Source organism: Heloderma suspectum, chromosome 2 (assembly GCF_057233095.1).
Source record: "Heloderma suspectum isolate Gila_16-S chromosome 2, 16-S_ref, whole genome shotgun sequence".
NCBI classification, from domain to species: domain Eukaryota; kingdom Metazoa; phylum Chordata; class Lepidosauria; order Squamata; family Helodermatidae; genus Heloderma; species Heloderma suspectum.
This window is the reverse complement of record NC_139459.1, coordinates 164,298,649-164,324,824: the sequence shown is the minus strand read 5'-3', so window position 1 is coordinate 164,324,824 and position 26,176 is coordinate 164,298,649. Positions and strand designations below refer to the sequence as shown.

At 45.3% G+C, this 26,176-nt stretch overlaps 1 protein-coding gene across 5 annotated transcripts; it reads left to right on the top strand.

Moving 5' to 3' along the window:
- Positions 1-3,852: 3,852 nt before the first annotated feature.
- Positions 3,853-19,416, top strand: ECSIT (ECSIT signaling integrator). Of its 5 annotated transcripts, none has more exons than XM_084835684.1 (9): positions 3,853-3,892; positions 4,317-4,412; positions 5,173-5,402; positions 6,524-6,935; positions 8,918-9,141; positions 11,003-11,060; positions 12,100-12,248; positions 17,529-17,634; positions 18,240-19,247. In XM_084835684.1, the coding sequence occupies exons 3-9, from the start codon at positions 5,283-5,285 to the stop codon at positions 18,458-18,460; spliced, it is 1,290 nt and encodes a 429-aa protein (XP_084691810.1). In that variant the 5' UTR covers positions 3,853-3,892; positions 4,317-4,412; positions 5,173-5,282; the 3' UTR covers positions 18,461-19,247. The 5 variants fall into 5 exon arrangements, with proteins under 5 accessions (XP_084691810.1, XP_084691809.1, XP_084691811.1 ...); XM_084835683.1 differs by having other exon boundaries at positions 3,853-3,897; XM_084835685.1 differs by having other exon boundaries at positions 3,853-4,016.
- The last annotated feature ends 6,760 nt before the right edge of the window (positions 19,417-26,176 follow it).

Below are 26,176 nucleotides of genomic sequence, written 5' to 3'. Positions count from 1 at the left end.
AGCTGAGGTTGATCAGTTCTATGAAGACCTACAACACCTTCTAGAACTAACACCAAAAAAAGATGTCCTCTTCATCATAGGGGATTGGAATGCTAAAGTAGGACGTCAAGAAATCACCGGGATAACAGGCAGGCATGGCCTTGGTGTACATAATGAAGCAGGACAAAAGCTAATAGAGTTTTGCCAAGAGAACATGCTGATCATAGCAAACACTCTTTTCCAACAGCACAAGAGGCGACTCTACACAAGGACGTCACCAGATGGTCAATATCGAAATCAGATTGATTATGTCCTTTGCAGCCAAAGATGGAGAAGCTCCATACAGTCAGTAAAAACAAGACCTGGAGCTGACTGTGGCTCAGATCATGAGCTGCTTCTTGTAAAATTTCGGCTTAAATTGAAGAACGTCGGGAAAACCACTAAACCGTTCAGGTATGACCTAAATCATATCCCTGATGAATATACAGTGGAGGTGAGGAATAGATTTCAGGGATTAGACCTGATAGACAGAGTGCCTGAGGAACTATGGACGGAGGTCCGTAACATTGTTCAGGAGGCAGCAACGAAATCCATCCCAAAGAAAAAGAAATGCAAGAAAGCAAAGTGGCTGTCTGATGAGGCTTTACAAGTAGCTGAGGAAAGAAGGGAAGTGAAAAGCAAGGGAGAAAGGGGAAGATATACCCAACTGAATGCAGAGTTCCGGAGAATAGCAAGGAGAGACAAGAAGGCCTTCTTAAATGAACAATGCAAAGAAATCGAGGAAAACAACAGAATGGGAAAGACTAGAGATCTCTTCAAGAAAATTGGAGATCTCAAGGGAACGTTTTGTGCAAAGACGGGCATGATAAAGGACAAAGAAGGCAGGGACCTAACAGAAGCAGATGAGATTAAGAAGAGGTGGCAAGAATACACAGAAGAACTATACAGGAAAGATCTGAATGTCCCTGATAGCCATGATAGCGCGGTCACTGAACTTGAGCCGGACATCCTAGAGAGTGAAGTCAAGTGGGCCTTAGGAAGCATTAGTAACAACAAAGCTAGCGGAGATGACAGTATTCCAGCTGAGCTATTTAAAATCCTAAAAGATGATGCTGTTAAAGTGCTGCATTCAATATGCCAACAAATCTGGAACACTCAACAGTGGCCACAAGACTGGAAAAGGTCAGTTTACATTCCAATTCCAAAGAAGGGCAACGCCAAAGAGTGTTCAAACTACCGCACAATTGCGCTCATTTCACATGCCAGCAAGGTGATGCTCAAAATCCTACAAGCTAGGCTTCAGCAGTATGCGAACTGAGAACTACCGGAAGTACAAGCTGGGTTTCGAACAGGCAGAGGAACTAGAGATCAAATCGCCAACATTCGCTGCATCATGGAGAAAGCAAGAGAATTCCAGAAAAACGTCTATTTCTGCTTCATTGACTACGCTAAAGCCTTTGATTGTGTGGATCACAACAAACTGTGGCAAATTCTTAAAGTGATGGGAGTACCAGACCACCTTACCTGTCTCCTGAGAAACCTGTATGAGGGTCAAGAAGCAACAGTAAGAACCAGACATGGAACAACCGATTGGTTCAAAATTGGGAAAGGAGTACGACAAGGCTGCATATTGTCACCCTGCTTATTTAACTTATATGCAGAGTACATCATGAGAAATGCCGGGTTGGATGAATCAGAGGTCGGAATTAAGATTGCTGGGAGAATTATCAACAACCTCCGATATGCAGACGATACCACCCTAATGGCAGAAAGCGAAGAGGATCTAAAGAGCCTCTTGTTGAGGGTGAAAGAGGAGAGTGCAAAAGCTGGTTTGAAACTCAACATTAATAAAACGAAGATCATGGCATCTGGCCCCATCACTTCCTGGCATATAGAAGGGGAAGAAATGGAAGCAGTGACAGATTTTACTTTCTTGGGCTCCAAGATCACCGCAGACAGTGACTGTAGCCATGAAATTAAAAGACGCTTGCTCCTTGGGAGGAAAGCTATGGCAAACCTAGACAGCATAGTAAGAAGCAGAGACATCACCTTGCCGACAAAGGTCCGTCTAATCAAAGCTATGGTTTTCCCAGTAGTAATGTATGGCTGTGAGAGCTGGACTATAAGGAAGGCTGAGCGCCGAAGAATTGATGCTTTCGAACTGTGGTGCTGGAGAAGACTCTTATGAGTCCCCTGGACTGCAAGGAGGTCCAATCAGTCCATCCTAAAGGAAATCAACCCTGAGTGCTCATTGGAAGGACAGATACTGAAGCTGAAGCTCAAATATTTTGGCCACCTAATGCGAAGAGAAAACTCCCTGGAAAAGACCCTGATGCTGGGAAAGACTGAAGGCCAAAGGAGAAGGGGACGGCAGAGGATGAGATGGCTAGATAGCATCACGGATGCAATGAATATGAACTTGAGCATGCTCCGGGAGAGAGCGCAGGACAGGAAGGCCTGGCGTGCTATGGTCCATGGGGTCACGAAGAGTCGGACACGACTGAATGACTGAACAACAACAACAAGACCTTTGCACATGCTCAAGAGGCCCACTCTGCATCTTCTCACAGCTGCAACTCTGCGCACGCTCAGAGACACCGTTCCTCTCTTTACGTAAAAGGCCAAGACAGGGGTGGGAAGCCAGGCAATAACTTCAAAATCCACAGCTGGGCAATTGGGCAACTCTGGATAAAATCCAACTAAAGCCCTTCTTAGAGTAGACCCATTAAAATGAACGGGACTTAAAACCGTCATGCCTACCTTGGGGTTGGACTCGATGGCCTTAGAGGACCCTTCGTACCCTACTATTCTATGATTCTATGAACGTCAGTACCATTCATTTCAATGCGTCTACCTTAAGTAGGGCTTTAGTTGGATTTTACCCAAAGATTTTGGGCTTCTTTTGACGGTTAACCTCGAAGGGTTGGCTCAAGACCGACCTCCTCATCCTCATCCCCATCCCCATCCCTATCCTCTCTCGCCTCCTGGATAGGCCCGTCTCCGGAACTCTTCACATGGTCGGAGGCAAGCCCTGGGCCTGTTGCGGAGCCTGCCCACGAAGCCTGCCACGAAACCCCGCCGGCCCCGTCCAGCGGCTGGCGCCCCTCCGAGCTCGCCCCGGGCAGCGGGACACGACAGCGACGCCTTTGTGTAGCGAAGAGACGAGCGCGAGGCGAGACGGGGGCGGGGGCGAGGGAGAGAGAAGCCGGCGGGGCGGGCAGAAAAGCCCCCTCGGGGGCGGAGCTCGCCGTCGGCCCGACGCCTCCCGCGCTCGCCGTCGGAGCCGAGCGTATCGTGAGCGTCGCGCTGGCGAGTGGCGCGGCGCGCCCCGTCGGAGCCGCCGGGCTCGCTGTAATCCACCCAGCTGAGCCCTCCCAAGTTGCCGTAGTGAGGGCCTAAGGCGACCCCTGTGAAAGGGTCGTTCGGCCCCCAAAGGGGTCGCGACCCACAGGTTGAGAACCGCTGGCCTAGAACAAAACCCAGTGGAAGCTGGTGGCTCCGATGTTGGTGGGGCTGTAAATCTATTTGGGTTTCAGTCAGAACCAGCCAGAACTCTAAAGGAGCGATCCGAGGAGATGAACCCCATCCCCAAAACAGGTTCAGCACCTTGGATCGCTCCTTTGGAGTTCTGGCTGGTTCTGACTGAAACCCAGAATGCATGCGCCGCCCCGCCGAAATCGGAGCCACCAGCCCCCACTGACAACACCTCAGCTGCCCTGAAGCACCCGCCCCCCTTCGAAGCCGTTCTCACGCCGCTGCTCTTTGGTCCCCAACCTCGTCCCCCGCCCTCGCTGCGGGAGGAGCCTGAGTGTGAGGGGGCGGGACGAGGCTTCGCACGTTCTCTTTGATTGGGCATTTTGCGAAGATCACGTCACCCTGGGAAGTTCCAAGATGGCTGCGTCGAGTGAGAGAGGTCAGGTGCGGAAGGGGCACGCATGCTGGGATAACTGGGGCTGGGCTGCGTAGAAAGGGGGCTGCTGACAGGGAGGGAGAGGCGCGTACCCGAGCCGGTCAAATCCAAAAAAGAGTTGGCGGTGGTAGAGCCTCTCCATCTTACTCCATTTAACAATTTAGCAGTGACATGTGAATGTGGCAAATAGGATTTCATGTATTATATGCGACAAAGATGTAATATAATGGTGTATTTGTACGAGCAACGTGAATGCGTGTATTAATAAGTGCAGGGAGCCAGGATTATTTGCAGTTTCCTGCTGAGCTGCAAACCTACCTTTGCAGTCTGTGAATTGGCCCCGTGATAATGGCTTGTCAGAACCTCTGATAGCTTAGCATAGCAAAATCTTTGGGCCACGGATGATGGTCTCCCTCATACATTTTAGATACTCGTGTGAATATCTTCCACGCCTGACTCTTTTGAGAGATCAAAGTTGCTGCAGACTTATCTAGTTTTCAGCCCAGTGTAAACTTACTTGGAGGTAAGTCCCACTGCACTTGATGGGTCTTTCTTTTGAGTAAATATGCGTAGGAGTGGCTGCACAGGTTGGACATCTGGAAAAGAATTACTGGGAGCTACTCATGTCTAACTTTACTGAGTATATATTTAAAATGTATTCGTCAAAGAAAAATAAAGGTTTGTGGATGTCAATCTGGTGGTCTTCTGTGGGGTGCTGGGGGCACAGCTCTTGTGCACAGGGAGATAATCTGCTTCAAGGAGTAGGGTTTCTGTGGGCAAGGGAACATGGCCAATAACCTCCCAAATGTAGTACAAACTTACCCTGTTGGTGGTAGTGATGTGAGTTTTGGGGAAATTCTGAATCAAAATTTCCCCCCTGCTGTAAATCAATGGAGATCTGATTTAGCAAGCTAGTTTGACCATTTAAAAGTTTACTAAATGTAAGTCATGTTATTTTTTTTCATGCTGCTTAAATATCTGAAATAGCCAAAATTAGAACAGAAATATTTGATTGAGATAGGTGGTGGTGGGGGGGTTTATAAAGTGCACTTGGGACACAATCCTATGCATGTTTAGACAGAAAAAAAGGCCTACTACTCTCAGCATTCCCCAACCAGTAGAGCACAAACTTTTGGGGAAGTTTTGTACATGCTGAGTGCTGCAGTTGTGATGGAATATACTCTGTCTCTATGACTGTGGGGTAGAGGTGTGTGGGTGTATGAGAGTGACAGAAAAAGAATAATGTCCCAGTAACTGATGCTTGCATGTATTTCTATCCTTAGCAAACTCTGCATCTCGGGAATAGCTGATGTGTGTTGCCTCCAGTCCTTTGATACAGCCAGCATTTTTCTGTCATTTTGGTCTCTGATTCTGGAAAGACAGGCTGCCTGCCATGAACTGCACATGGGCATTATTGCTGGCCCGGGAGCTCTCTGCAGGAAGGGGGATTGTCCTGAGGCAGGCTGCTTCTAAGGGGGATCTCCTGCAACTACAGAGAAGTGGCTGTCCCCAGGTAAAAGAGTTGCTCTCCAAGACCATTCTAAAATGAAGGCCTTCTTCAGTTCTGGGCCAGCTCCTAGATACAGGATTGATTTGACTCTGTTTTGATCTATTTGGCTTTTCCTAAACGGTGTCCGGGGTCAGATGACACACTCGCCATGGGCTTTTTAATCCACAATGAGCTGCAGCATGTGTGGGTGCCAAGTTGCTTATGTAGCCCCCACCCGGGCTGTTGTGTCATGCAAACCCAGCAACCCTAAAACAGACCATGGGATATATGAGGGTTATTTAACCCTCGCATAACCCATGCTCACTGGGTTCACATGACACAACAACCCCCAAGCAGGGGTTGCATATTCAAAATGGCGGCTGCACACACTGCAGCCTCACTGTAGGTTAATTAACCCACAATGGGATGTCATATTGTGTGAATAGCCTTATAATGTTCTTTAGGGCTGGCCGAGATATTTTGGTGGAACCAGCAAATGCCGCCTAGCTGCTGCTTCCTCTGCTGCTGCCACATCCTGACCTCCCCACCATGATGCACCTGTGATGACTGCCATTTACTTCTTCTCTTTGTCCCCACCCTGATGGTTCAGGCATCCCACTCCCTAATGCTTCAGTCTAAGGACGGATGTTAGCTTCCTTCTGCAGAGCAAGGCATTGGGAGGCAGCAGGGACCAGACGAGATGGCCTAGGAAAGCCCTGTTTTTGCCATCATGGAGCCACCCCACCCCACAATGCCTTGTGATCCCATGTGACCTTTCCTCAGAGCAAGGCACTGGGGCAACCAAGCAAAATGCCTTCTGCGAGGTTGCTTTGCTGCAGCAGCAAATACTGCTTAAAGTTTAAAAGTAAGCTTGAAACAGTTTTTGTTGTTCCAGCAAAGCAAACAGTGATGTTTTGTGGCTGGCAGGCATGCCTGGACCCTAGTATTTTGTGCGGGAGGGAGTGGACAGATGTCCAAAGGCAGGGGGGCTGCAGACGACACAGGAGGCAGACTGGCAGTGCCACTGCAGTGGGTGGTCCAGAGAGGCATGATCCACTGCCCCTCCTGCTCCACAACCTGAACCAAGAGGCTCATCTTGGTCCATGGAAGTCCAGCCCTGCCCTTAGTTTGTTTCTTATCCTTAGAATTCAAGGTTGGTTCCTGTGAGAAGCATCCAAGTGAGCACAGCTCTTGGCACTGCTACCCCTCCTGGCAAGGACAATGACAAAGAGTCCACCAACCGGTCCTTGGTGACAGTTGAAGATCTCTTTGAGAGAGTGTCTGTAGAAGCAAAGACTAAAGCCACATTCCAGCAAGCTGTGGACGTCTTCTGCAAGCGGGACATCCGCCGCAGGGGTCACGTGGAGTTCATCTATGCAGCCCTGAAGAAGATGCCAGAGTTTGGGGTGGAGAGGAACATCGATGTCTACAACAAAATCTTGGATGTCTTCCCAAAGGAAGTGTTTGTGCCTCGCAATTTCATCCAGAGGATGTTCAACCACTACCCACGGCAACAGGAGTGTGGTGTCCAGGTGTTGGAGCAGATGGAGAACTATGGTAGGGACACAGAGGGAGCAGAGGGACAGCACCTTCCAAGGTGCTGCAAGACTCCTTATAGTTTCCAAGGGATTTGGCTGTGCTGGGGTCAGAGGAAGGAATGGAGTGTGACACTCCTAGGGGCTAGTTGCAGAGCTTGGCAATAGCTTTGGTGCTATAGGAAACCCAGATATAAATACTCCAAAATAGGAAATAAGCTATCTTTTTATTGGACTAACTTCTATTGGTGTAGGGATATATAATCTTTTGAGTTACACATAATTTGTCATCAATAATATAAAATTCTGTGCAAGTCAACACTGCCTTTCATTTTTGCTGGACATTTCTTATCTAGAGTTTGTTGTTCCCTGAGAGCAAGACATTTCCATTTGGCTGTGGCAGATTTGTATCATTTTGGGTAATATGTGGATTGTACTTCATTGCTGTTTGATGCTGTGAGCCACCTTGAGGACTTAATAGTGGAAAGGTTGGATGCAAATGGTGGAAAAGTTAGCAATAATGGGGACACTTTTCATGATAGTTATTTATGTGAAGAAACCGTAGACTTCTCCATCCCCCCATTGCTGGCTTTGCACAGAAAAATGCTACATATGTTTTATAAATAACCATAGCGCAGCTTGCTGAACTAGTGTCAAACTCTGCCAGCAGAACAGTCTTTAACAGAAAGGTTTTCATTACTTTGAGGAGTTCTTTCTGTTCTTTACTTTGGAGTGATTATGGACAGCATAGTTCAGTGGTGGTGGTGGATGACAATACATGACACAGCGTATTCTTGTTAGTCTTAATATGAGGAAATGGAATGATACCAGGGAGGGAGTGATGGAGCATTTGTGCCTGATAAGTGAGCTTTGTGGGACCAGCCAATTGGGAGCCAGCAGTGAGTGAGGACTGGTAGACATTGGTGTGGATCATCTTGGAGAAAGCATGCTGGGGAAGCCTCATGGTACCTTAGTTTAGGGAGGAATTTGTCTGCAGAGTTCTCAAGGCTATGTAAAGGGAAGGGATCAGGGGTGAGAGGTAGGCTGGGATGAAGAGAGGTGAGCCTAGGAGGAAAAAATGAAGCCCCAAGAAGCCAAGTAAAGAGTTAGTGGGAGGAAAAGACAGTGGGTGACATTTTAACCCCTTCCCATTTGTGTTAGGAAAGAGAAGCCTGTCACAGGGATTTTGGGGAGGGTGCCCCATCCTCACTCTTTCTGTGCACTCTCTTTTGAGTCTAACCCCGTGGTCTCCCTACCACACGTTGCCACCATCACCACCCTCAGCTGACCAATCCAGGTTTCATTAAAAAAAATTGTTTTGTATCCCTCTGAGAGGCAGACAATATTTTGAAAAATGCTGACAAAAGGGCTGAAGAATCTGAAGAATTCTGTTAAACTTTTGTTGCCCTCTCGCGGTCATGTAAGTTAGCTTTAAAATGACTGGCTCTCCTGGTTCTGTTCTTTTGCAGTGGTATAAACTTCCTAACATGTTAGCTCTTCACAGGAATAGCCACAGGGAAACTGTAATGCCTACTAAGCTTCTTTGGAAGGAGTCCCAGCTGATGGTTTTTGCCTAGCATAGATAAAGCTCTTCAGTCTCCAGAGTTTCCAAATACGCCTGTCCAGTGTTTAAAGACCCATTAAATTAAAAGACCCATTCATCCTACCAAGAGAGAGTGAGTGACATTTAACATATGTTAGAGATAATAAAGAAAGAATTTCTTTTAAGTTTAAGTTTAGAAACAAAGGCCATTTTAATATATTCCCTATAACAGCAGCATAACAGAATCAAAATAAACTCCCCCCCACCCAAGTGAGTCTTTAACTTTCAGTCTCACCAATTAAAATTGGCCCCCACTGATGAGTAGGCTAATTATCTCTTGGAGCACTAGTTCCAGACACTTGCAGTTGTATTTAATTCACTCCTGTTTCTACTTGAATGACAAGTAGAAACAGGAGCTTTTCCTCACTCCTGACAGTTTTGTCGTTCCTCTTGCCCTGAAGGTATCATGCCGAACAAGGAGACCAAGTTTCTGCTGCTCGAGATCTTCGGGGACAAGAGCCACCCTGTGAGGAAATACCAAAGGCTCATGTACTGGTTTCCTAAATTCAAACACATCAACCCTTACCCAGTCCCAGATCCTCTGCCACAGGATCCTGTTGACCTGGCAAGGTTGAGCCTGCAGAGGATTGCAGCTGACCTGGATGCCAGGGTTACAGTATATCAGGTAAGTCAAGACACTTGGGCATCGTAGTGGTGCAAGGGTTTATCTACTCTGTTTGCCACTTGAAATTATGAGTAATTTTCAGCAGCGTTGCTGGCAGGCCTTGTAGGGAGAGGACAGTTCACTCCACCAGCTCATTGATTAGTTGCACCAGCTGCACCAGCACCAATGCTTTCTTGGGATGATGTACCTCTAGACTTATGTGCAAAGCTTCAGATTACATTACAAGGAAACCCCAAATCCTGTGTCTAGAGCTTGAGACCTTTTGTGATATGTGTATACCCATGGCTTTCTGTGGAGTATAAAGGTGCATTCCTGAAACAAGGGCAGACTTTTGGCATGTTGGTGCCCCAATCAAAACAGTGTAGTTCTAGGTTACAACTAGGATTATCTAATGATCCAGCTTTTTTGTAAAGCAGGGAAAAATGACTGCCCAAGTTTCAAGTCCTCATGACAAGGAAGGGTAAACTTGAAATTTTCAGGAAGTTTCTGCATAAAGTGTCTGTTTGACAGGTCTATGCCTTGTTTCTCCCTCCCAGACTCCAGTCACATTAGCATCCTCATATGTCTACCACTGTTCCATACTTACCTCCTCTATGTGTTGTATTGCACTGAGGAGGCATTCTGCTGCTTTTGGTAGGGGAGTAAGAAGATGGTAAAAGAAATAGCATAATGTAAGAAGCATGATGGCCGCTGCTTCTGCTCACACTAGCTGCAGTGTCCACTGAGTTCTAGAGACGGTCTGCTCTCCAAAAGGTCTGGCTGCAATTAAGAAAAAAAAGTCTCACAATGAGATTTAAGCACACTGTTTGAAAAGGACAGGCGTGCATGACTTTCTCTGGATCATACTATCAGCTTGAAGGCTGCTACTTTTCATGTTATGCACCATCTTTTCTGCAAGAGTTGTGTGAGAATTTCTGTAGTTTCATTGTTTTTAAAGTCTGAAGTGTAGCCTTCTACTTCCACAGATGCAAGGAAAGACATGCAGATGGAACTCTCCCCAGGTGCCATGATTTGTTTAGTGCAGGCTTCCTCAACCATGTGCCATCCAGATGTGTTGGATTACAATTCCCATCATACCCAACTAGCATGGCCATTTAGAGTTGTAATTCAACACATCTGAAGGTTATCAGGTTGGGGAAGGCTGGTTTATCATGTCACCCAGTTGTTGCTCCCTTTACAAGACAGGATTGTAAACCAGGTTTTATTCTTGGCTTATGAATCCTGACTTTTTGGCAGCAACAAACTAGGATCCTGGGTTTGGACATTCTGGTTTGCTTAGCTGCTCTTACTAGTGGGAGAAGCCAAGTGGGAGCAAACAGGCTGTGTCAATCACAGTAAGCCAGGATTCTGCAGAATCCTGGTTTACTGTTATGTATGAAGGTGCCCAGTATCTTTGCACTTATTGGATGGAACATTGAACAAATAAATGCCAGGTGACTGACAAGCCTATAGCACTAATTTCTTAAAATTGTTATTACATTTAATTATAGAACTTTAAACATATTAGACCTGTTGTGTTCCAGTTTTTCCTGTTTCATATTGACTCAGAAACCTCAGCTCAGTGCTTAATCCCCTCCCTATGTCTTCCCCCGTCTCCAGTCACAAAATATCTGGCTATGAGTCTGCTGGATAGGGAGTTGAACTAGAGGGTCTTCTGGTCCCTCCAATTCTTTAGTCAAATGCAGAAATAAAAACACACTTTGACTCTAATTTGGAATTCTTAAACTTGGGTTTGGTTGCTGTGCTTCAGATTCATTACAGCTGTGAGGCCAGACTGTCTGTACCATTCTTGATTTGGGGAGTGTTCTTGGGCTATGGAAAAAACTGCCAGTTAATAATAAAACTATCTTGACCTTTACAGCTGCCTCATGTGGAGATTTTGGACTCTGGAAAAGCTGTCAACTATCCACATATCGTAGGTACTAACCTCTTTGGTTCACGTTTCTTTATGTTGAGTGCATAATCTAGATTCCGTGTTCTAGATTAGAGTGGAGTAAGCATGCTGTAAAGGAGACAGAAACTGGTGTGCAAGACCAAACTACTGTACCACTTGAGTTGAACAGGCTTGTGAAGAGCAGGTATTTCTGTCCTGTCTGTTCTTGTGCTGAGAAAAGAAGCAAGGCTGGCTTCCCTCCCTATATCTTCAAGAGCATTAAATTCTAAAATTTAATTTTAAATTTTAAAATTTAAAATTCTGGAAGGGGAATAAGTAAGTCTGTTTAGAGACTTCTTTCTTTGGGTTGGATCCAACTTAATTGAAGCAGATTTGAAGGGTATGCAGGGGGCTGCAGGGAGGAGAAGAGGACAGAGAAATCCTGCCAGCAGTATTCAGCCTCTTACATGAATCCTTGGTCTTCTCCGCTTACTCTTCTGACACCTGACACCTTAGTGCTTGGAGGAGCTGCTCCGAATTCCCTAGCTGGCTCGGCACCTTCTCTTCTCTCTCAGAACTAGGAATGAAATCCAGGTGAACAATGGCCATGTTGTGCAGTGGGAGAAGTGCTGTGTCAAGCAAATAAAAATTATAATAAGATTTCTTCAAATTGCGATTCTCGGGCTGTCAGATTTCTTTGGTAAGGACAGAGGTGGTAAAGAGCCAGGACCGAAAGGAGAGATGGACTGAGGGTTTCAGTGGAAATAGTATAGAAATCCCAGCACTAATCTGTAGGAGTCCTGCCCGTGTTCTTCTCTGGTTCCTCAACTCTTCAGCAGACAGCACCTGCCTGGTTGCATTCCTGCTTTGAAACAAGTAAAACAAGCTATATGATGAATCTCGGCTTTTGTTTAATTTGAGAGATCTGCACAGCAGATCCTTGCTGTGTGACACTGGATTGTTGCTAGCATCCCTCCTCCTCTTTTCACCATGCACTTTCCAGGGTTTCAGTTCTGATATGACTGTGTTGACTAACCCCTGGTTTGTAACCTGTTCTTCTTGTCTGTCTTCTCTGCCCCCTTTAGGAATCCAGAGCCTTGACCAGCAGTCACTCCTTACTCACCACAATCCTGACAGGCCAGTTTTCATTGAAGGCCCCTTCCGCTTGTGGCTCAAGAAGACTTGTGTATATTACTATTTGCTCAGGGCAGAGCTGCTGCCTCCAGAAGAAAGGGTAAACGATGTGCCCCTTCCCACAAAAGGGTTCTTCTAGCAACCAGCTATGTGCTGGAGGATCCATGAGATCACTGTGCTGAATTGTGTGAGATGTGTTTCAGTGGGAAAGGAACTTACTTTGGAAAGGTTGTGCATTGTGATGATACTCTGTGTGTATATTTATTTTATTTAGTATTAAATTTATTAATCGCCCATCTGGCTGGTCACCCAGCCACCCTGGGCGATGTACAACATACAGTAAAAACAGTTTAAATGTATGCACAACTATATGTGGGGAGAGTGGTGTGTGTGCGTGTTTTGAAGGGGAAACTGGTGATTCAGAGCACTGGAAATGTTCCTAACATTTTATAAAGGATTTTAGAATGTATTTATTTCTTAAGTTTCTGTACTGCTCAATAGACAAAGCTCTCTGGACCATTCAAAAAACAAGACTTAAAACCATAAAATACAATAACCTACTAAAACATAATATAAAAACAGAGTTGAAGTTTAAAACAGAATAAAACAAGAGTAAAAAAACAATGTAAAAGCCAGCACCGGTACAAAGATCTTAAAATACACTAGTGCAATTTTTTTTTAAGTGAAGGAATAAAAAGCCAGGGAGAATTTAAAAAAAGGATTTCATCTGGTGCCAGACAAGCTTTTCTGAGGAGAGTAGTCCAGCCATGGGGTGCCACCACCAAAAAGGCCCTCTCCTTAGTAGCCACCTGGCTCAGCTCATTTGGTGGGGGCACCTGGAGAAGGGCCTCTGAAGATGATCTTAAGATCCGGGCAGATATATATGGGAGGAAACAATCCTTCAGGTAACCTGGCCCCAAGCCGCTTAGAGCTTGGATCACTGCCTTGTTGTGGCGAAGGGGTTTGCGTAACTCAGTGAAGCCATGAGCTATGCCGTGCAGGGCCACCCAAGACGGACAGGTCATGGGGGAGAGTTCTGACAAAATGTGGTCCACTGGAGAAGGAAATGGCAACCCACTCCAGTATTCTTGCCAAGAAAACCCCATGGAACGTATCACAAGGCTAAAACAGATGACGCCGGAAGATGAGCCCCTCTGGTCGGAAGGTGTCCAATATACTACTGGGGAAGAGCAGAGGCAATTTCCAAGTAGCACCAGAAAGAGTGAAGCGGCTGGGCAAAGCCGAAAGGACACTCAGCTGTGCGTGTGTCTGGTGGTGAAAAGAAAATCCGATGCTGTAAAGAACAATATTGTTTAGGAACCTGGAATGTAAGGTCAATGAATCAAGGTAAGCTGGAGGTGTTCAAACATGAGATGGCAAGTTTCAAGCAAGGGAGAAAGGGGAAGATATACCCAACTGAATGCAGTGTTCCAGAGAATGGCAAGGAGAGACAAGAAGGCCTTCTTAAATGAATAATGCAAAGAAATCAAGGAAAACAACAGAATGGGAAAAACTAGAGATCTCTTCAAGAAAATCGGAGATATCAAGGGAAGGTTTTGTGCAAAGACGGGCATGATAAAGGACAAAGAAGGCAGGGACCTAACAGAAGCAGATGAGATTAGGAAAAGGTGGAAAGAATACACAGAAGAACTATACAGGAAAGATCTTAATGTCCCTGATAGCCATAATAGTGCAGTCACTGAACTTGAGCCGGACATCCTAGAGAGTGGACCTTAGGAAGCATTACTAACAACAAAGCTGGCGGAGATGACAGTATTCCAGCTGAGCTATTTAAAATCCTAAAAGATGATGCTGTTAAAATGCTGCACTCAATATGATAACAGATTTGGAACACTCAACAGTGGCCACAAGACTGGAAAAGGTCAGTTTACATTCCCATTCCAAAAAAGGGCAATGCCAAAGAGTGTTCAAACTACCGCACAATTGCGCTCATTTCACATGCCAGCAAGGTTATGCTCAAAATCCTACAAGCTAGGCTTCAGCAGCATGTGAACCAAGAACTACCGGAAGTACAAGCTGGGTTCTGAAGAGGCAGAGGAACTAGAGATCAAATCACCAACATTCGCTGGATCATGGAGAAAGCAAGAGAATTCCAGAAAAACGTCTATTTCTGCTTCATTGACTATATTAAAGCCTTTGATTGTGTGGATCACAACAAACTGTGGCAAATTCTGAAAGAGATGGGAGTACCAGACCACCTTACCTGTCTCCTGAGAAACCTGTACGAGGGCCAAGAAGCAACAGTAAGAACCAGACATGGAACAACCGATTGGTTCAAAATTGGGAAAGGAGTACGACAAGGCTGCATATTGTCGCCCTGCTTATTTAACTTCTATGCAGCGTACGTCATGAGAAACGCCGGGTTGGATGAATCACAGGTCGGAATTAAGATTGCTGGGAGAATTATCCTCAGATACACAGATGATACCACCCTAATGGCAGAAAGCGAAGAGGATCTCAAGAGCCTCTTGTTGAGGGTGAAAGTGGAGAGTGCAAAAGCTGGTTTGAAACTCAACATTAAACAAACTAATATCATGGCATCTGGCCCCATCACTTCCTGGCATATAGAAGGGGAAGAAATGGAAGCAGTGACAGATTTTACTTTCTTGGGCTCCAAGATCACCACAGATGGTGACTGTAGCCATGAAATTAAAAGACGCTTGCTCCTTGGGAGGAAAGCTATGGCAAACCTAGACAGCACAGTAAGAACCAGAGACATCACCTTGCCGACAAAGGTTCGTATAATCAAAGCTATGGTTTTCCCAGTAGTAATGTATGGCTGTGAGAGCTGGACTATAAGGAAGGCTGAGTGCTGAAGACTTGATGCTTTCAAATTGTGGTGCTGGAGAAGACTCTTACAAGTCCCCTGGACTGCAAGGAGGTCAAATCAGTCAATCCTAAAGGAAATCAACCCTGAGTGCTCATTGGAAGGACCGATACTGAAGCTGAAGCTCAAATATTTTGGCCACCTAATGCGAAGAGAAAACTCACTGGAAAAGATTGCAGGCAAAAGGAGAAGGGGGCGGCAGAGGATGAGATGGCTAGATAGCATCACTGATGCAATGAATATGAACTTGAGCACGCTTCGGGAGAGAGCGCAGGACAGGAAGGCCTGGCATGCTATGGTCCATGGGGTCACAAATAGTCGGACACGACTGAACGACTGAACAACAACAACAACAACCTGCTCTTTTGAATTGGGCCTGGAAATGGACAGATCACAAATCACTGGTGTAATATGATCATATTGGCCAGTCCCCATTAACATTCTCACTGCCCTATTTTGGGCCAATTGAAATTTCTGTTTCATTTTCAAAGGCAGCCCCACATATAATGCATTACAGTAATCCAAATAAGAGTTTACCAGAGTATGGGAATGATTGCAATAACCCCCCTTGATGTGATCTCCAAAAGAAATTGGTCATTGGACCCCTGGGTGCTATTAGCTGATTTTAAGGAACCAGAAAAGGCAGCAAATCAGACTTTTACTGGTAGCTCTTGAAGGTGGGAATTCAAATTTTGATTCAAACTTGGAAACTCCCATAGGAGCAAGCTATGGTGTGCATACTCAAAAGCTTCAAGAGCTCTTCACTACAATTGTTGGAAGCAGTAACTAGTCAGTCTAGAAGCTATTTTCAGAAAGCAAGCACATTAGGCACCTACTGTATATGTTTAGTCCAGTTTTATCTACCATCTGTACCCTTCTGGTCACTGCTTGGCTGAATCTCCACTAGAAATTCACTAGAGCAAGTGTATGGATGCATGCAGCCAGAAGGCATGGAAAGCTGGGGATCTCTGAAGAAATCCTGGCTGTGTGGGAAAGGAGGGTTTCCACCTGCAGGAGCAGAAGTGGGAAGAATAGACCTGAGTCTGTAGATTTAACTTAGCAAGGAAACGGTGAGAACATAAGAGCCATGCTGGATCAGACCTAGAGTCCATCTAGTCCAGTATTCTGTTCACATAGTGGTGAACCAAACGCCTGTGGGAAACACACAAGTTGGACATGAGCGCAATAGCACCCTCCCATCCATGTTCCCCAGCAACTGGTTTATGTAGGCATACCACCTCTGTACTGGAGGTAGAATATAGCCATCAAGACTAGTAGCCACTGATAGCCTTATCCTCAATGAACTTGTCTAATCCCCCTTTAAAGCCATCCAAATTCTTGGCCATCCTGTGGTAGCGAATTCCATAGTTTAGTGATGCGCTGTGTGAAGAAGCACTTCTTTTTGTCTGTTCTGAATCTCCCACAAATCACCTTTATGGGATGACCGCAGGTTCTAATATTATGAGTGTGGGAGAAAAATGTCTCCCTTTTCACTTTCTCCACACTATATATAATTTTGCGCAGCTCTATCATGTCTCCCCTTACTCACCTTTTTTCAAAAAGCTAAATAGTCCAAGATGCGGTAACCTTTCCCCATAGGGGAGTTGCTCCAGCCCCTTGATCATTTTAGTTGCCCTTTTCCGCACTTCTTCCAACTCTACAATATCTATTTTAGGTGTGGAGACCAGAACTGTACACAGTATTCCAAGTGTGGTCGCACCATAGATTTGTTTAAGAACAGTATGATATTGGCAGTTTAATTTTCAATTCCTTTCCTAACTATGCCTAACATGGAATTTGCCTTTTTCAAAACAGCCACACACTGAGTCAACATTTTCATTAAGGTGTCCACTGCAACCTCAAGATCTCTTTCTTGGTCAGTCACCACTAGCTCAGATCCCATCAGCATATTCATGAAACTAGGATTTTTTTTGCCCCAACATACATCACTTTACACTTGTTTACATTGAAACACATTTGCCATTTTGATGTCCATTCTCCTAGTTTGAAGAGATCCTTGTCACAATCACTTTTTGTTTTAACCACCCTAAATAATTTGGTGTCATCAGCAAACTTGACCACCTCACTGTTCACTGCTAATTCCAGTGGTGATGCAGAGAAAGCAAACAGGCAACTGTTGCTTATGTAGGAAGAACCTTTTTCACATGATAAAGAAAACCAATATAATGTATCCGAGTGGTTAGGCAGGCTCTGAGAAGGGCAGTCTAAATATTGGCTGTCAGCAGGGATTGGCCTGAGCAAGCAACTTTGCCTGCCTTTGGATGTATGTAAAACTTTGCTGAATGAGAAAGAAACACATCACTCCTAACTGCTCCGCAGTATTCTTCGAAGCGACTGGCATCAGTGGAGAATGGAAGGCAGGAATAGGGCTGATCTTGCTCTTCGTGTGGGATTTCTTGTTGGATACGGGCACTCACATGAAACACCAGGGCCAGTGTTCTTTATGGTCAGGCCACTTTGTTGGTTACTGAAATAATATAGTGCTCTCCCCCACCCCTCTTCTGTTCACAGAAGGAAGAAGTGATTGACCCAGAAAGGAATTTCTATTACCCCATGTATCTGGATATTGACCTGGAACGGGGCCTTTGGGATGATGAAGAATTTGACATAGATAAAGGTAGTCCCCATACTTGCCAATTGTGTGGGCATTCTGGTTTCTTTTTTTATCAGTTAGGCAGCAAGAGAGAACCTAGACATAATAGGAAACAATCTGGACCTTTCCCAGTGGGATGAAATTGTTCCAAGAGTTAAAACTAAGGGAAGGATGAGAAAACTGGTGCTAATGGGCATCACTGGCATTCTTATTCCTGCCAACATCCTCTGAGTTTGTCTCAGTACATGGTGTTGACCGGGAGGTGGTAGACTTAGGAATGGGGAGCTATGCTAGACATACAGACGCCTCCCTTTTAGCACAGGAGTATTCTGTACTACTGCCAGCCCGCCCATCCATGAGGGCTTTTATGAAAATGTAGGGCATCAGGACCTGAATTATGTGCAAAATCCCATGCATGTGACATTGCAGGAGGCAGAAGGTCTTAGCTGCATTGTTTGACTTAACAGTGGCTGAATGAAGAACTGACCTTGGGATGTCTGCATTTCCAGCTCCGGTTGCTGACCTGGGCTTTTGTATGCATTGTAATCAGGCTCACTGCTGAGATTCTTGCTGGGCTTTCTTGTGTTTTTACCTACCTCAAAATGATGCTCCTTGTCCTTCCTCTGCAGTTGAGGAGGGCCCTGTTTTTGCCATGTGTATGGCAGGGGCAGGAGACCAGGCTACCTTGGCCAAGTGGATTGTGGGCCTTCAGGAAACAAACCCTGTCTTGCGTCAAATGCCGGTCGTGTTCCGCCTCACACCTGGGCCTTGGGAGCTGCAGTCAAGCACAGACTCATATGATAATGAAGAAGAGACAGCGCAAGCTCAACGCCTCAACCAAGAGTTTTGAGAACATGCTGATCATGTTTTAGGTTACAGTAGTGGTGTATAATTTATTGAGTGTAATTTCATGCCTGTGTTTTAAATCCCAAGAGGCTGATGCAATCATTCCTTCAATTGGCCTGAGTAGTTTTGGGTTGCATCCTAAGTAGGCATGGGAACATTGAGGGCATCTGCTCTTGCAGACAAGGCACTTATTTTCTCAGCTGCAGTACTAAGAGACCTTTGCTATAACAGTAGCACAGGGCTGCTGATGCTGGTCTCCCTTCAGCCTGTTCTTTTGCAAATGAAATGTCAAGCCAAGAACTCCTAGGTTTTAATATCTGCTGTTCTTTCAGTTGTCTGAGAAGCTACAGCTGTTTTCCTTTCTGCAGCACTTCCCCTCACAAATGCGCACACCATGAGTTCCTCCTGCTGCTTTTTTAGTATCAGCCTTTTTAAGGGGAGGGCCCTCCATTCTTTGACAACTATTTCTCTGTTCCCTATCATCATTGCAGCCCTGGCAGTTAGAAAACTGAACTTTCCTTTGTCTCATTGACACTGAGCTGGAATTAGTGGTTTGGGGGCTCTTTAGCCTGAAAGCTTGATCAGGGCTGAGGATAAAAGTCTGTGAAACATCTTTCTGACATGCAGCTGCCTCTGTACCTCCCTCCCAGCACCATTGCAAAGGGCAGAGAGTTGGGCCTTTGCATAACAGCTCCAGTCATAATAAATCTCAAATAACATGTCTGTGTGGGCATTTAATTTAAAGCTTGAATGACTATAGATTAAACAAGACAATCACAAGCAGAGTGCTCTGAAAATTCTTAAAATGTTAATTATTTTTGTACAAATATGTTCCAAGGTTCATTTTGCAGATGGTGGCTAGATCCCTGTTTCAGGGTAACCAAAATTTGGAGCTAATAGCACAGTTTTGAGGTTTATAACTGAGAATACAGTGACTGTATGTTATAAACTATGACTGTTGACATTGCTGCCTAATCTGGGCTTAGGGCAATATTGCTGTTGGCATGTCCATCAACTGGTGGTGTTCTTAAGCAAGTTAATACCTGAGACACCAACTGCCACTTTTCTGGTAGAAGGGAAGTGAACCGAGGCGGTCCTCCACCTCATATTACTTACACACACACACACACACACACATAAAATCATATAACTCAAGGCAACCTTGGTGAATGCAGGGGAAAACCTGATAAAGAAGGACATGGGAAAGCCTGCTGAAAGCAGTCGAGGTTCTTAATACTGGAAAGCTGATTAGGTGCCAAATAATATTTAGGAATGATCACAGTTCTGAGGAGGGGCAGTACAGCAAATCACTGGACAAGCAGAGCTGGAATTATCCACATGCTGTCCAGTAAAAATGCTGTGGCCCAAAGTTGTATGCTCTTAAAGCCACACAGTTCTTAACACAAGTGTGCCATGAGCAGGTGTATTGCATATTTGTGTGGCAGCAGAGCAAGCAAGCGAGATAAAAAGCCAGTGCCTCTATGGTGACTAGAGCTGCAGGGTCCCAGGAAGAGAACAGTAGCCTGCTCAATGGTGTACCTTGGGGACAAAGTCCAGGGCCCCAGAACAGGGAGCAGAAGGTGATGAGGGCAGCAGAAGCAAATGCCATTTTATTCTTGTAATCATGATGGTGCTATGATACAAGTTTAAAATGCAAAACTGCACATAAAGTTTTTAAAATCAGGATTGACGAACAGTTTTATTTTTCTGACATCAGGAAAGTGGAAGTAGTTGTAAAGTATGAAATGGCTGGGGTGGGGAGAAAGAAATGTTAAAGCTGTGTGCTTCACTACTGAAGTCATACAAATGGCTGTCTAAAAGGTGGGCCCATAACACCATGAAGTCTAGGGTCTAACATTACCTAGCTGCACCACTAAGGGCACAGTCTTATGGCCACTAGTCAGTGGCTAGACAGCCGTAGGAATGTTCAGTTCCCAGGAACCGATCTCGGAGCTTATATTTAAACTCTCTCTTGAGATTCAGAACTGAACTGGTTGGTTCATGGGCACTGAACAGGTTACATAACCTTTCTTGGTGTGAACAAGAACCAGACTGGAACAATTTCTATTGCAGTTGAACCTAAACAGGCAGGGCCAGCCCTACCATTAGACAGAGTGAGGCAATCGCCTCAGGCAGCAGATGCTGGGAGGCAGCAGCTAGGTGCTGGAGAAGAGAGATCTGTGCTCCATGGCCTGTCTCCTGATCACTAAGTTAGCCTGCTTCCTTCAGGTGCAGTGGAGGATGCTGCCCTAGTGCCAGTATTGAAAAAAGATTAAACTGCCAATCCAGTCACCTTTTGTACATGGAATGGGAGGGGGGGCACCATCTTCTCCTTTGCCTCAGGCAGCAAAATGTCTTGCGCCATCCCTGTGAAGTGGAACTGAATCGAATAATAATGTTTGACTCCCTGCAACAAAATGTTGTAGCGTATCTCCATCAGCTATCAGGAATGTTCCTGTCCTGGCTTTTGAAGAGTGAGGAGTATCAAGGGTGGAGAAGAAATAAAGGACACACTTTCCCTCCCCCTGCTCCCACCTAGAGACTTTTCCCTCCTGTGTTATTTAGTGCTAGAGGTTTGCCAGCCCCAAGCCTGAGTGTTTCATTGCTGGGGGGGGGGGGGAGGAGATGGTAAATCATAATCACCACCTTCCAGGAAAACTATAAGCCATCAGGGGCCTGAGCATGTCAATTCTCTGCCTGCCATTTTCCATTTTGGCTCTATTTTCAACTGACATATGAACATCCTATGTCTTAGACAAAGGGCACAATCCTGTGGCCACTAGACAGCAGCTAGATGGCCATAGGATTGTTCAGTTTTCGGAAACAGACCTTGGAGCCTGTGCTCTGAGGTTGGTTCCCGGAAAACCACCTCACTGACCCCTCCCCTGCTGCCTTGTAGGTGGTTGGATTGTCCCCAGGCTCCACACTTGGAAGAGCAGTGCAGGGGCAAAAGGGGGTGTTCCTGGGGGCGGGGAATGCAGAAGTGCCAGTATGATGCTTCCTATGCGCTGTCCAGCCTCCTCCCTACCCCTGCTCTGAAGTCTGGTAGGTAGACAGCTGACATCAGCCTTCTAGCTGCGAATGGAGGGCGGCCAGTGCGGAGGAGAAGATCCCCTTCACACTCCGCCCACCCTGCATTAGATAGATGGAGGCAGCCACCTATCCTGAAAGGATTTCGCCCTTAAATGATGCTACCTTATTTTAGGGTGGTGCCATTTTGTTTCCACATTAATAGGCACTCAACTGCCTGAGTTCACTATTGAGGTAATTTAAATAGATTAACCTTTGCTACACTCCGAGGGAAAATGTTTTAGAGGATCTGGGGTGGAAACCCCAAACCAGCCTCAGCCACACCTCCAACCTATTATATCAACAATAGACTACATTTCAAGATTGTTGTAAGCCTGTCTCAGACACACACACACACACACACACACACCCCACACACAAATACGAGGAAAGTAGACTCTGTTAGCATTGGAATTTGCATCGACAGAGACATGCTGCTGCTAAATTACAGCTACATCTTATTAGATTTCTTCCCATTGATATCAATGGGCAGCTCTCACTTTTGCCCCAGGGGAGATTTAAAAATGACTTCTCCAATAAAAACCCAGCCATTTCCTATTTAGATCAATTATGTGTCAGTCGTTCTTATTTCTGTGGAAGAGGTTCAAAGGAAATCAGAACAAAACACCCAAACGCTCCTACATAGAATCCACTTATGTTTCTCATTTACAATTTTTAGAACCATCCACAATGTAACATAAGAATAATGGAAATCACTATAAATCAATGTTTTTAAAATCCCATATAAAACAGGAAAATTATTCCTCACCCCACCCATGTTGCAACACTTTGAAATAACCATGTCCTCTGCACTGGAGCCCCTCCACCAATTCTTTTGATCACTGGATGAGCCTTCTCTCTTACTGGTTATTAGGCCTTTGTTGTTGTTCAGTCGTTCAGTTGTGTCTGACTCTTCGTGACCCCATGGACCATAGCACGCCAGGCCTTCCTGTCCTGCGCTCTCTCCCGGAGCGTGCTCAAGTCCATATTCATTGCATCAGTGATGCTATCTAGCCATCTCATCCTCTGCTGTCCCCTTCTCCTTTTGCCTTCAGTCTTTCCCAGCATCAGGGTCTTTTCCAGAGAGTTTTCGCATTAGGTGGCCAAAATATTTGAGCTTCAGCTTCAGTATCTGTCCTTTCAATGAGCACTCAGGGTTGATTTCCTTTAGTATGGACTGGTTTGACCTCCTTGCAGTCCAGAGGACTCGTAAGAGTCTTCTCCAGCACCACAGTTCGAAAGCATCAATTCTTCGGCGCTCAGCCTTCCTTATAGTCCAGCTCTCACAGCCATACGTTACTACCGGGAAAACCATAGCTTTGATTAGATGGACCTTTGTCAGCAAGGTGATGTCTCTGCTTCTTACTATGCTGTCTAGGTTTGCCATAGCTTTCCTCCCAAGGAGCAAGCGTCTTTTAATTTCATGGCTATAGTCACCATCTGCAGTGATCTTGGAGCCCAAGAAAATAAAATCTGTCACTGCTTCCATTTCTTCCCCTTCCATATGCCAGGAAGTGATGGGGCCAGATGCCATGATCTTAGTTTTTTTAATGTTGAGTTTCAAACCAGCTTTTGCACTCTCCTCTTTCACCCTCAACAAGAGGCTCTTCAGATCCTCTTCGCTTTCTGCCATTAGGGTGGTATCGTCTGCGTATCTGAGGTTGTTGATAATTCTCCCAGCAATCTTAATTCCGACCTCTGATTCATCCAACCCGGCGTTTCTCATGATGTACTCTGCATATAAGTTAAATAAGCAGGGCGACAATATGCAGCCTTGTCGTACTCCTTTCCCAATTTTGAACCAATCGGTTGTTCCATGTCCAGTTCTTACTGTTGCTTCTTGATCCTCGTACAGGTTTCTCAGGAGACAGGTAAGGTGGTCTGGTACTCCCATCTCTTTCAGAATTTGCCAGAGTTCATTGTGATCCACACAATCAAAGGCTTTAGCGTAGTCAATGAAGCAGAAATAGACGTTATTCTGGAATTCTCTTGCTTTCTCCATGATCCAGCGAATGTTGGCGATTTGATCTCTAGTTCCTCTGCCTCTTCGAAACCCAGCTTGTACTTCCGGTAGTTCTCGGTTCGCATACTGCTGAAGCCTAGCTTGTAGGATTTTGAGCATCACCTTGCTGGCATGTGAAATGAGCGCAATTGTGCGGTAGTTTGAACACTCTTTGGCATTGCCCTTTTTTGGAATGGGAATGTAAACTGACCTTTTCCAGTCTTGTGGCCACTGTTGAGCGTTCCAAATTTGTTGGCATATTGAGTGCAGCACTTTAACAGCATCATCTTTTAGGATTTTAAATAGCTCAGCTGGAAGACTGTCATCTCCACTAGCTTTGTTGTTAGTAATGCTTCCTAAGGCCCACCTGACTTCACTCTCTAGGATGTCCGGCTCAAGTTCAGTGACCACACTATCATGGCTATCAGGGACATTCAGATCATTCCTGTATAGTTCTGTGTATTCTTTCCACCTCTTCTTAATCTCATCTGCTTCTGTTAGGTCCCTGCCTTCTTTGTCCTTTATCATGCCCATCTTTGCACAAAACGTTCCCTTGATATCTTCGATTTTCTTGAAAAGATCTCTAGTCTTTCCCATTCTCGTTTTCCTCGATTTCTTTGCATTGTTCATTTAAGAAGGCCTTCTTGTCTCTCCTTGCTATTCTCTGGAACTCTGCATTCAGTTGGGTATATCTTCCCCTTTCTCCCTTGCTTTTCGCTTCCCTTCTTTCGTGAGCTACTTGTAAAGCCTCATCAGACAGCCACTTTGCTTTCTTGCATTTCTTTTTCTTTGGGATGGATTGAGTTGCTGCCTCCTGAACAATGTTACGGACCTCCGTCCATAGTTCCTTAGGCACTCTGTTTATCAGGTCTAATCCCTGAAATCTATTCCTCACCTCCACTGTATATTCATAAGGGATATGATTTAGGTCATACCTGAATGGTTTAGTGGTTTTCCCTACGTTCTTCAATTTCAGCCGAAATTTTGCAAGAAGCAGCTCATGATCTGAGCCACAGTCAGCTCCAGGTCTTGTTTTTTACTGACTGTATAGAGCTTCTCCATCTTTGACTGCAAAGGACATAATCAATCTGATTTCGATCTTGACCATCTGGTGATGTCCATGTGTTAGAAAAAGACTGTCCTCTTATTCTTTGGCTGTCAGCTCTTTGCTAGACCTTTGAGCTATTAGTCATAATTATTGAGCCCACCGGACACATGTCCAGTGGCAGTGTACATCTGTTAAAAAGGGGAAGTCTGGTGAGACAGTCACATAAGCATAATCAGAAATAAACATGTAGACACAGTCGTGCTCTAAGGAGTCAGCTAACGGCTCAGTCAGTTGACATGTGGCTAACAAAAAATTGTAAAGGGGAGGGGGTATAAAAAGACTTATGCTTGCTTAGCTCGGGGTCCAGACTGCTGACTGCTCTGCACCCGTTTTGCAAAACGTTCAATAAAATAGTGTTGGATCCACTGCTGCCTGTCTGGCATCCTTTCTTTCAACCAGAAGCAAGAACTTTTTATCTAACACATGTGTAGAGTCGCCTCTTGTGCTGTTGGAAAAGAGTGTTTGCTATGATCAGCGTATTCTCTTAGCAAAGCTCTATTAGCCTTTGTCCTGCTTCATTTTGTACATCAAGGCCATGCTTGCCTGTTATCCCGGTGATTTCTTGACTTCCTACTTTAGCATTCCAATCCCCTATGATGAAAAGGACATATTTTTTTGGTGTTAGTTCTAGAAGGTGTTGTAGGTCTTCATAAGAACCGATGAACCTCATCTTCTTCGGCCTCAGTGGTTGGGGCATAGACTTGAATTACTGTGATGTTGAATGGTTTGCCTTGGATTCGTACTGAGATCATTCTATCGTTTTTAAGATTGTACCCCAGTACTGCTTTTCCCACCCTTTTGTTGACTATGAGTGCTACTCCATTTCTTCTAAGGGATTCTTGCCCACAGTAGTAGAAATTATGGTCACCTGAATTAAATTCGCCCCTGCTTGTCCATTTGAGTTCGCGGATTCCCAAGATGTCGATGTTCAATCTTGCCATCTCATGTTTGACCACCTCCAACTTACCTTGATTCATTGATCTGACATTCCAGGTTCCTAAACAATATTGTTCTTTACAGCGTCGGATTTTCTTTTCACCACCAGACACATCCACAGCTGAGTGTCCTTTTGGCTTTGGCCCAGCCGCTTCACTCTTTCTGGCGCGACTTGGAAATACCCTCTGCTCTTCCCCAGTAGTATATTGGACACCTTCCGACCTGAGGGGCTCATCTTCCGGCATCATCTCTTTTACCTTGTGATACGTTCCATGGGGTTTTCTTGGCCAGAATACTGGAGTGGGTTGCCATTTCCTTCTCCAGTGGACCACATTTTGTCAGAACTCTCTGCCATGACCTGTCCGTCTTGGATGGCCCTGCACGGCATAGCTTATGGCTTCACTGAGTTACGCAAGCCCCTTCGCCACAACAAGGCAGTGATCCATGAAGGGGTATTAGGCCTTTAGGGATTTTAAAAAGAAAGAGGTATTTGGTCTGTTGGTGAATTACGGGAAGGAAGAAGATAGGCAGAGTATGTTAAAAGTTGGTATTCTGTCAATAAGATTAATTTGCTTTGTTTATAAACATTACAGCAGTTCCTGATA